The following is a 12,500-nucleotide window of genomic DNA, read 5'->3' on the forward strand; positions in this document are numbered from 1 at the left end:
ACACATATAGATGCACATTCAAACAGTTTCTGTAGGTTCATAATTTTTACACATGAATATTGACCCTCCAGTATTTTTCTTTTTCATCTGTGATTCTGCAAAATGAATGTTTCATAAAACTGGCATTATATGGAAAATAAAAAGAAATGAATATTCATATGTTTGATTTTATAAATCTTGAAAACATTCTTCCTTAACATACTGAGGTAAAAAAAGAAAAGAAAAGAAAAGAAAAGAAAAGAAAAGAAAAGAAATAAAAAAAGAAGAAGGAGAAGATGAAAATGAAAGAAAAAGATAGAAAAAAATGCTCTCTGTTTCAACCCAGAGATGATGTGAATTAAAAAAAAAGAAAAAAAAAAAAGCACAACCAAATTAAAATATAAATAATGACTCATTTGCTAAACCTAGAAACCAGTGAATATTTTGCTTTCTTAAAGCCATTACTTTAGGATATGAAAATGAGACGATAGAACAAACCTGCTGAATATTTTTAAGACTTCCGTCGCCTATCAACTGATCCCTTCCCAGACACATATGCAAGGACAGATGATGATTTGGCACAGCACTGTTCCTCTTCTGAACAGCCTAACATTTGCAAAAGATGAGATTTTTCACCATTGAAACTCAGTATAAACCTGACAGGCTGAGAAACTTCAGCTGCTAAATCTATACTTTTTCAATGGAATACAGAATCAGTGATAACGTATTTACATCTTTCTGACATGGAATAATAGTCATAACTACATTTGCATACACAATACACTCATGATGTTATGAATCTGAAGTGTGATGTAATGATGTCTAACATAGACAAGAACACCTGTGTGAGACCTAAGATAAGTAGATCCATGAAGATTTATGTCAATGATCAAATTTTTCTCTAATGTCATGAAATATCTTGACGAGACTGTCTAGCCCTAACATGATCCCTTCATCAGGGCCGTGGTACTTTTTTGCATCACCCATGCCCTTGTGAGTAGCATGAGCAAAATCTATGAGACGGATGTCGACGCGTGGTTTGCAGTCCCTGTGTCTGTGCCGGCCTTTTGCCTTATATGGGGGCTCTCCTTCACTTCTGCTGATCTGTTCTCTTGGTGCCTTCCCACCCCCAGTCATCAGTGTTTCTCGCATATATGCTGGGTGTTTGGCACTTATGGATGATGCTGTAGCCTCCTTGGATGGCCAATTTTCTCGGTGGGTCGTGCCGTCATCTTGCCGTGTCTCCGTCCATGTCTTTACTCTTGCATTATCTGGAGTTTTGTTATCCTTCTCTCTTTCACTTTCACGCTGATGGAGCTTTAAATGGCATGGATCATTTCCGTCATAAAGGATTAATAACGAAGATGTAAAGAAACGAACTGAGTCAAGTTTAGATATAATAGTATGTAATTCTTCTAACTTGCTAATTATTATTTCCAATATATCTAAACGAAGTCTTCGACCATTATGTAGAAATTGCCATAAAGTCTGTTTGAAGCCATCTTCTGAGAGCTGGCGCCCATAATACTTGTTCTTGCAAACATAACAATTTTCTTCCTTGTTGTATACCTGGAAAATAAACATACACAAATAAAGTTTGTTGTGTATAATGCAGGAGAGGTATTCTTTACACATCTATTAAATCTTATAGTTATCAACAAACACAATGCAGTTACACCTCAGTAAGGATTTCAGTTGAACTTCCCACACATGCATCCCATGCATCCTGTCTTAACCCATTCATGCCAGGGGCATTCCAGCCTTGCAAGTTGTAATGCCTGGGCTCTCGAACGCATAAGCCTAAATCAATTAAATGATCGACGCCATATGACAGCACCCTGCGAACGGGCCTTGAATGCGCGGTACCCGTGATGTACCACCTGCCCAGAGAGGGTTAAATGACAGAAAAAAGGGTTTTCTGGAACTTTTATCTTTTGTCCTTTATTACACACAATGAGAATGGCTAGCCTGCTAAATTGCAGTTCTCATTCTGGGTTTATCTTGATGTTATTTCCATGGATATCTTACTATAATAGCCAAATGCAATAGATAAAAGATTAAAATTAGAAATGTTGGAATAAAAAGACCACTTGCAAGTTCATTAACCCAATGAAGCCAGGTAGATTTCTGAGAAGGTTGCTCTGCTATCTGAGGAGTTTGTAGCAATTATTCAAACACATAGGACTATCTCTAACCCCTAAGAACTGCTAAACCTCTAGCCTATCTGTGCCCCCAACTGTCAAAAAGGCTTTTCAAGTAACACCAAATCAAATTTTGGGCTTAGATAATCTAAAAGTTTGATGTTACACACCAGACAAGGTCTATTTCAATGTCCTTTATCAGATAAAACACAGTGGAGTGTCAAAGCTGAAAATCAGACAATTAGAAACCCTTGCCTATCAATGAAAATGGGAATAAATTACCATAATCATGCAAATAAGACATAAAAACCAATTAAAAAAACAACTATATAGTTATTTACCACACACACACACACACACACACACACACACACACACACACACACACACACACACACACACACACACACACACACACACACACACACACACACACACACACACACACACACACACACACACACACACACACACACACACACACACACACACACACACACACACACACACACACACACACACAAACACACATAAACACAAACACACACAGACACCAACACACACAGACACCAACACACACAGACACCAACACACACAGACACCAACACACAGACACCAACACACACATGAGATGGTCAACTTTGCTGCCAGTTAACAATCCAGGAGCTGGATACACAAAACAAGTTATGTTGCTGTATCTCCTTATAACACCCTGATCACCATCTAGCACTACTGCAACCCATACACAGAATGTGGGAGCTGCCTTTTTACTATAAGTTTGGGGGATGCTATAGGATAAGGCAGGGTATGAGCAGTCTTAGGGGGGTTATGCCATACTCATGAAAGACAATCTTTCAGTCTTAAAACAATTAAAACAACCTTACTAATCATTTGTTTTGCTCAATTGTAGTGTTGTCAGGTATGAATAAACTAACTGTGGGATACAAAATCATTAAAACTAGCCTGGGAGAAACGTTTTTATCTATTTACTTGTTACTACTACTACTACTACTATTGCTATCATTACTATCATTATGGCCAATTTTCCTCCTGTAATTTAAGTATCTGGCATACTGTCAACTGGAGTAATATTCAATGCCTACTAAATTTTCACTCATAATATCAGTCACCCTATTGAGGAGGTAACTGTTTGTTCATATACTTCATAGTACAAATAAATTCCAATACTTAGGATCACTATTTTTGTCAAAAAGCTTATTCTTTCATATAGGATCTGTGATTGGCTAACTAAGTTCTGAGTGCTGTTCAAAATTTATGGTGATGTAGGTCTTTCAACAGGAAAAAATATTTGTGTATGTGTTAACCCATTGGTCGCGGTTTTAATAAAATATGTTTACAGTCGGGTGGCGGGTTTACATTGTCTGGCACGGTGCCATCCACATCTACAACTGACTCTGCCTTGGCAGCAAATCATGCCATCTGCTGTTAATGGGTTAAGTCCAAGATGGGGTACCTCATCCTTGTTGTTAACCCATTCACGCTGGGGTGATTCTGGCTCTGAATGGTCAGAATGCTGGGGTTTTCAAACTCATAAGCCTAATGCCTCTGGATTCTCAGGCGCACTAGCCACGAGCCTGGGCTGTGCGCTCGCTCACCCCAAGTGCCAGCCTTGACCAAATATCTCGTCGCCGGTGTCTGACCCAAAAACCATGAAACGTGTCAGCCCGTCATCCAGGGCAAATTGGTTAATTAACCCAATGCCTACGGGCCCGGCGAGAGCTGGCAACCCCCTACTCTGGGCCTAAGTAATATCGCCTGGGTCATGACACTAGGCACTGTGACACCCGGCATAAACAATTTTTAGGGATGTCACACTGGTGTAACATGGGTGTGACACCCTGTCGTTCTTGGGTTAAGTCACTGTAAGGTGGATCTTTAGTGAATCCAGCCACAGACACTGATGAGGGTAAGTGCTGCACCACATTGTAGTTTCACTCATGTTGACATATATTCATTGAGTGGAAGTTTGTATCATAATGCATTCTAGACCTTGTTTTATGTGATCATGAAATTCTACCTGTACATTTTGAGAGACAACTGAACTGCCAGCTCAACATGAACAATAAATTAGAAGAAGAGAAATCTCTTTCTGCATAAAACTTCAGCAGAGAATGCAAAATCTATTGATCACAACAGTACCTAATCTGTTACCAAGAATAATATTTATTATGAGTGACAATATCAATATGAATATTCTCATAATCTATTACCATTAGCATCATTCTGAACAAAATCGCGATTCTCAATATCACAGTTATTGTTGCTTTTATGACGTAATAATAATGCTGATATTATCTTCTAATCCCTCGAGATCTGGTGCAAAGGTTATATCAACCAAGTATGAACATGTTTGTAAATCTCATCCAAGTTTATTTCACCTATCTTAACTTGACTCAGAGAATTCTCTGTCACACACTGCATTACTGCTCAGGCTTTTAGGAAATATAGAGCTTGTTCCTAGGGCTGATATAGGATGAGCATAACTCAGGTCATGCTCATGCTGCTTAATTGCAGAACTATGCTTCTACACTTATGTTCCTCCAATCATTTGCTCTCTGGGTCTCTTGCGTCTCATTGCTAAACCATTACCTTGTCAGCATCCCCAGGATGTCCTTTGCTTGGCACTAACCATGCTTAGTTCAGCTCAGCTCAGTAATGACCTCTTTGGTTGGTTTCTTTGTTCAGGCCTTTAATGTTTGTATTAATCTATTCTACGATTCAATCTCTATAATGGGCTGCCAATTTTGATGTGATAATTTTTCTTTACCGTTTTGATCTATATTCAAAGTTCAGTCTTTCATTTTACTGTACTGCTCACATGTTTTTGTATATAACTGTTCTGACCCCATCCGTTCTTTTCCAATTTTTAGTCAAACTTCACACCAGACCTCAAGAGACCAGAAAATGAGGCATTTGTTAGATAGTAAATGCTCTTTTTTGTCTGAGAGATCTGATGCATAGTTTGTGTTCCACCACATGGCTACTGTTATATTCAAGTTTGATATTCCTACTTTCCTTGTGATAATTGAGGTGACAAGGAAATTAAGTAGTCTTGGATATAATGTGTACCTGCAATACTTCAGTTGAGATTTCCAATTAGGGTCATATCTGATTACTATAAAATTTGCACCAAACTTCTCAGACAGAAAAAAAATTCCATCCATCAATTGTCTCATTATTCTTACAATAATTATCTTCATTTGTCTGACATCGTTCTTTACTTCAACTTAACAACTTAAAACCCATTTGCGCCGGGCTGATTATTTGCCTAATGCTGCACCTGCTGTGAAGATAACGAGCACAAGCAGCCTCTACATGTGAGATCTCTCCCATGTAGCACCTCTTGGAGCACTTTTCACTTACCTGATTCTACGGGATGCTGAGAGAGTAGGTTTTTTTTTGTTTTTTTTTTGACAAGTCAAGAACAATGTGTCTACATAAATGCAAGTGCAACAATAATATACATACATAACTATGTAAAACGTATATTTAGAGGAAGAGATCATGACATCATCTCGGAGGAGCGAAATATTCCTATGACATGACAATACGTCAACCGGCGCGAATGGGTTAAAGGAAACAATTTATCATGATTGATAATATTTATCATCATCACAATTATCATTATTACTAAAATATTATTTGATTGGTCTAAATGCCAGGGTATTTCAAACTGCTACACCCACCATTGCACCTGATGCCCCCTTTCCTTAAGTCCCCTTTCTTTCCCTTCATTTAGCATCTACCATTCTATTTCATGCCCGCATATAGATACACAACTTACTAATAAGTAAATTATGATGAAGTTGTTTTACTTCAATTTATTCAAATGTTATCTTATATATTTTCCTATTTCCTTTCATAAAATGAAAAGCTTTTCAACTTAGAGATGTCCACTACACAATAACTATTTGACATACTAGCACAAACCAACCATTTCTTGGTGTTTGAAACTGAGCTCTTCAAACAATTAGTAGCAAATTTGCACTAGATAAAAACTGAAACTTTGGGATTATTTGTGGTTGTGGTTATGGTTATGGTAGTGGGGGGTGGGGGGGTTAAGGATTAGCAGTCTTTAGGGCTTGACCCATCATTAGTAACCATGTTTCATGGGGTGTAATTACTTTCATAATGCATGTTCCATTTTCCTGAATTTACAAGCAATTTATTCAGTTGTGTAACTATGGCATCATGCTAGATGTTAATTACCATCGTAGTGCTATTATATCATATATTGACTCAGATAAGTCTAGTAAATAATAAATTATGTATCATACCATAAGTCTAGAATATAATAGGAAACATAGAGATAACCATCCCAGGTTATACATCATGAGATATTACCTATCATGGAAGGGTTAATAACACCATAAAAATCATAACCATGTTATCATTATTTTATCTGTGAGGATGCTCTTTACTACACTAAATATTATGAGATAAATTTTCTTTTTAATTGTTATTTCCATCATCATTTGCATCATCAACAATGAGACTAATATTACTATAATTCCTAATATTATTCTGATGATGATAATCTTCATCATCATTAATACCACTAGCAAACCAACTCCTTTCCTCTTTGTTATTTTTCTCTTTTATGCTTTTAGCGGTGTAGAGTGACAAGAGCAAAAACAAAAGGATGTCAATGATACAGTACCTGCATTCCTACCAATCTGACTCCTAACGTGATTGTAGTTGTGTTAGCTGCTTTGGCAGTTTGACTTTTGCGTTTGCTCTCAGGAGCATCATCTCCATATTGTCTTGTCCCCATCTTCAGATCAAGAACACATGGATATCTGAACTTGAAGGTGAGGTTTTCCAGCATTATACACTCTGAAATAGGAAGATATAGATCAACTGAATATACATCTCATAGTAATACACTTTACGGGTTATATGCCATTCCAATTTCTAAATGATGATAATAATGATAATGTTAATAATAATAATGATAATAAAAATAATAATGATGATAATAATAAAAAAATATATAATAAGTAAATAAACTATAACATCAGAAGTGAAGCAATGCTCATTTACCCAATAAAACATTTCTCTTTTCTTCTCTCAAGGAAGCCTGAAATAAAACAACATTTTACTACACATTCAGGGAAAAAATGTACAAAAAAATATGGTGCTTACAAAGCAAGTAGAAACCTGCATTACAAGTATTCTTCACAAAAGCCTTCAACTTTTTTTTTTTAATTGGACACATGACAAAAAAGAAGAGGAAGAAAAAAAAAAATCAATCTATAAAAAAGGAGAAGAAAAAAAACAGCACAGCAACTCTAAATGTGATGGCCAAACTGGAGACTTTCGTTATTACTTAGTCATATATGAATTTAATTTTTCAAATTGTACAGCTTTTAAAAATATTCAATTTTTTGCATGGATAATTTCCATAAGTTTACAAGCAATGAGAATTTCTTTACACAGGCAAGTTGTTGCACACAGACAACAAACTTTCCAGATTGGTGTGATAAGACAAGCCTACACGCAGTGAAGAAGGACTTTTGTAGATAGATATTTTAAACCCCTAATGCCGGATGACCATGATGTTCACATCATGGCTTGGCTGGTCTTTTTGCCGGATGACATGAATATCTTGTCAAGGCTTTGTCTGGCCTTTGTACTGGGTTATCTGAAGTGTAGGGGTTGTCACTGCCACAGTGTACAAAAATCCCAGATTGCTAGGCCCACCAGTTGTGAAATACTCAGCCAATATGACAGTTGCAGCCAAATTGGCCTTGTCATTAATGGGTTAAAAATAAGAAAGAAAAAATGAATAATACCTAACTAACTTAATCTCAATTTTTTAAAAACAAAGTTTTGTCTTTGCCAAAAAATCAACTAAGAATTTGAGCATCACAACATAAAATGTCAGAAAACAAGAAGTTGACAAACATCTCAAATAGGATAATTCAATTTGAGACAGACAGATCCTGCAACATTTGACACTAAAATTCAAAATGAATTTCATATCCCTGTATTAGCAAAAGAACACATAATACAGGTAGTTCACAACTAGTACACAATATAATCCTACTACAAAAAATAAATAAGGAAAATTAAGTCTGTTACTTGCTATTTCCCTGTAAATGGAATATCTTGACTTTGACTTTAAAATGAATTTTTAATGGTTACATAGTAAGAGGAATGTTAGATGTTAACACAGTAGAAGTTTTCATAATGTATGTTATGGACTAGTGAAGAGGAAGTGATAGAGGAGGATAGGAGAGCGAGGCAAAGTGACCAAGAAAGGTGGAAGTTGTGTTGGAGGAAGGAAAGTGGGTTCCAGACCAGGTTTTCTTAACCCGTTAACGACGGGGGACTAGATATCATGTCTAGTGGTTTTTGGGCTACACGCCGGGGACGCGTTATTTTGTCCAGCCTGGCGTGCGGGAGGAGCCAGCGCACAGCGCGCGGGAGGCGCTGGCTCACGGCAAGTGCAGCCGAGAATCCTAACGCGTTAGGCTTATGTGTTCGAAAGTCCCGGAATTTTGGTCTTTTTGAGCCGAAATGGCCCCGTCGGGAACGAGTTAACCCATTCACGCCGGGGCTATTCCAACTCTAAATGGTCGGAATGCCGGGGTTTTCGAACACATAAGCCTAACGCACCAGCCGGAAGCGAGCGCTGTAAGCCTGCTCACCTGGCGCGCCAGCCTTGACCAAATATCTCGTCGCCAGTGTCTGACCGAAAAAACATTGAACATGATAGCAAGTCAACTGGCGTGAATGGGTTAAAGGAGGGGAGGTGCATTAGAGGATATAAATATTTTGATAGAAAATTTTCTATCAAAACAGTTAATGAAATTTCCTGAATTAGAATTTTATTTAGCCCTTATAGTGGGATTTTTAAAGTATTTCTTCTTTTTGGCTTGTGATAAAAAAGCCTTGTAAAAAAAATAATAAAAGACCAGTACAAGAAATCTTCAAACAAAGAAGAATCCACAAGGAGTTTAAGAAATGGGGTGCATAAAATATGCAATCTTGTATCCCTCAAAACCTAAGGCAACACTGCACATTACTGGTTAGAGTGCTCAATTATGACGACTTTATAGTCATTGAAAATAACGTTATCTGGACTAACATCATCCACACTAAAAATATAGCTGATGTCATATATGTTAGTCAGTCTGGGACAGTGGTTCTCAACTGATTTTTTAAAATCTATTGAATATTCATTACAAACAAAAATATCTAAATAAATAATTACCCATTCATTCTATTCCATCACTTTTATCTTTAAGAAACATTGCCTGTCACAATGATACATGGGTATTTATGAAATTCCAGGAAATAATGTTTGTAAGAAATATATTTCAGATCATAATCTTAAATGGTTATTTCATTTAATATCTCAAAATTCAGTTTTGAAGAAATATATTTCAAGTCAAAATGCTTGTTGTGCATACATACTCAACTCAACAGTTCTCAACTTTTTTCCATGGCCTTAAATGAGTTGACAACTCCAGGTCTAGCACACTGCTAGAGAGAGTTAACTGATTTTTAAGATTTTTTCTTTTGTTTAAATGTATTTACCAATGGTCCCTTTTAAATTCTGCTTTCAAATAATCAGAACACAAATAAAAAGATATATACTTATATGGTCCTAAACAACATAAAAGCACATCTGTCAAATATTAACTTTCTGATACACAGTAACCAAAAATATGCACTCAAATGAAATATGAATCAATTAAAGAAAATAAAATCAGTGTACAAACAATACAGAGCCATGGTTAAGCAAATGGACTAACAAAAGATGAATCGAGGAGGAGGAGGAGGAGGAGGAGGGAAACACACACACACACACACACACACACACACACACACACACACACACAAATATATATATCATATTATCAGCGTGAAAGAAAATTCTTTATGTGATTGTAATAAATACACTTATAAAAATGAGATCCATTTTATATAAAAATGTACTTCGATCCAGCTTTTTGGGAATGTGAAACAAGATAATAGGTCAGAGGTTATTATTATTATCATCATCATTATTACATGTTCTTTTTAATCTGAATAGAAAAAGCTGAAATCAAATCTGCTTATAAACTAATAACATATCTATACTCACCTACAACATTTGACGAATCAGACTTTTGTTTCAGTTTGTGCAGTGTTGTTTGGTGGCACTGCTGTAGCCAGGGATTGTGTGTGTCTGGATGAGTGAGAGATGATATATTTTCATCAGCAGAGGTTCTGGTGTTAGTGGCTGCACTGCAGGCACTGTTGGGTGATGTTGGTGGGGTGACCGGGTGTTCATCTTCTTCATCGCTCTCGAGTTCAACACTACTGGAACTAATGCGCCTGAGACATCTTCTGCAAAGCATGTATGTGATAACCCTTAAGCTACTTTATCAAAAAAGAAGACAATGGAGAAGAAAAAGAAAAAGTAGAAGAAGAAGAAGAAGAAGACCAAGAAAAATCATGATTAAATAGCAAAATGTGTTAAGAAAATCTCTATGTAATAACTCACAGAGACACTGTTGGTTTAAAAAAATTATCCAAGAACACACAAATTCAATCTGATTCAACTGAAAAAAATATGCTGCTTAATATTTTTTGGTATAGTCTATTTGTTAGGACTTCTAATTCCTAGTAGAAATATGGTAATCCCAAATGAAGCAACTGTAATAGCAATATAAAGTTGGGTGTTGTTTGGAGTAGGTTAAGTTCCACAACACTTACCCCTCCATTTTCCAATACTAATGTGTATCATGGTACCCAAACGGGTTGCAAAAGTTGTTAATTGTGTGCAAGAGAGTAGGGATCCTAGGTCAGTCCTACTTATGCTTTTAATAGTACAGCTGAAATTCTCCTTACCCTTGCTTCAGCGCTCCTTGGTTACTCCTTGCTGAAGGCATTTGTTCATTGGGTAGCGCAGCCAGAGACAACCCATCTCCTGCTTCTTGAAGGACCACTTGCAATGTGCCGTGAAACTGTGGGGTGTACTTCTTGACTTCCGGGGGAAGGGTGCGGTAAAATCTGTATTCTCTCCCAATCAGTGGTTTGCATAAAGTTGTGTCATCCAACACAAACATGGATGAATGACCTCCAACTTGGTGCACAAGTGGCTCTAGCTGCAAAGAAGAATGAGATTCTGAAACTGGGAAAGCTAGAATGATACCAATTACAAAAAAATAATATATTTTTTTTTTAATTCAGTACTAAACCTTCTGACATTATAAAACAGTAGCCAAAAATTACAAATCAGTGAAAGAATGGAACAAGATAGGAAGTATAAGAAGAAGAAGAAAAAAACAAAAACAAAAAAAAACAGTGCCTTTAGTACAAGCAGTAACCAGGCCTTATTTTAAGTTCATTAAATTCCTAAACTACATAAAAGGATTTGCAGAAGTAGGCCATGGTGGTGTTTGTGGTGGCATGGGTGGTGATGGTAGTGGTAATGTTACTGGTGTGCATGTGGTGTGAAGGAATGATAGCCATGGGGATGCAGAAATACTAGCAAAAAATACAAGAAGTACATGATTTTTATGTACAGGCTCAAGGGGTACATGGTTAACTAAAATGTAGTGATTGACTAAATAATGTAAATTGGAAGAAGAGAGGCGCACACAATATCACATCATCATTTATGCAATATATTCAATCTGTTAAAAAAAAAAAAAAAAAAAAAAAAAAAAAAAAAAAAAAAAAAAAAAAAAAAATCTATTTTACAGTTCCATAACTTTTCATTATAAAAAAAGTACATGCAGAGTTACAGGAGCATCTACACATAAATGTCATTGGAATATCATGTACAGAAATATAAGGCTTTTTCATCACAGATAATGCATTCTCTCTCATGCTGTGTAAAGTTTATGAGTTTCTATTTCCAGGCCGATTTCCAGAGCAGAGTTGCTAGGGTAGTGATCTAAATATATTTTTGCTATAGTGTCATAGATAAAACCTGTTTTATTAACCTATTACAGATGGGAAAAGATTTGCTTGCCCAGTCTCTAGGATGGGTTTTATTTCAGAGCGAGGCAGCTTCATGCAACATACCTTGACTTTTCCCACTCTCTTTCAGTCACTCACAGTAAAACAAGAGCCATTTTTGTGTTTTTAAAAGTAAAAAGTATCCTCACTGGCACAAGGACACATCGTAGACACTAGGCATTGTATGAAAGATCCTCCTTTTATCATTATTCCTACACATCCTTCACTGGCGGTATTTAGAGTTAGGAGCAAGAGGTTAGCAACTTGCTGTTCGCCATCTCTCTATAAAGATAATGCCTCCTACAGACCGTGGATGGGTGCCATTCAAGGCTCTCTCTCCTGCTAGTGCTTGGAAAAACTGCCATCTAGTTTTTGGATTTTAGGTAATACCCATTTTGC

The 12,500-nt window shown here is 36.6% G+C and overlaps 1 protein-coding gene across 4 annotated transcripts in view; it reads right to left on the reverse strand.

The window, feature by feature from the left end:
- Ip6k (Inositol hexakisphosphate kinase) overlaps nt 1-12,500 on the reverse strand; it is a 23,457-nt gene that overhangs the window by 1,492 nt on the left and 9,465 nt on the right. For all 4 annotated transcript variants that reach the window (XM_043020071.2, XM_043020072.2, XM_043020073.2 and 1 more), the window contains exons 3-6: nt 10,986-11,242; nt 10,237-10,481; nt 6,802-6,977; nt 1-1,548 (exon numbers count right to left, since the gene is read on the reverse strand). The exon at nt 1-1,548 is cut by the window's left edge and continues 1,492 nt beyond it. In XM_043020071.2, coding sequence (XP_042876005.1) covers nt 862-1,548; nt 6,802-6,977; nt 10,237-10,481; nt 10,986-11,242 — 1,365 coding nt within the window. In that variant the 3' untranslated portion in view covers nt 1-861. The remainder of the gene's footprint in view (nt 1,549-6,801; nt 6,978-10,236; nt 10,482-10,985; nt 11,243-12,500) is intronic.

This window comes from Penaeus japonicus, unplaced genomic scaffold (genome assembly GCF_977035675.1).
Source record: "Penaeus japonicus unplaced genomic scaffold, GWHDUDI00000001_assembly GWHDUDI00000018, whole genome shotgun sequence".
Lineage (NCBI taxonomy): Eukaryota > Metazoa > Arthropoda > Malacostraca > Decapoda > Penaeidae > Penaeus > Penaeus japonicus.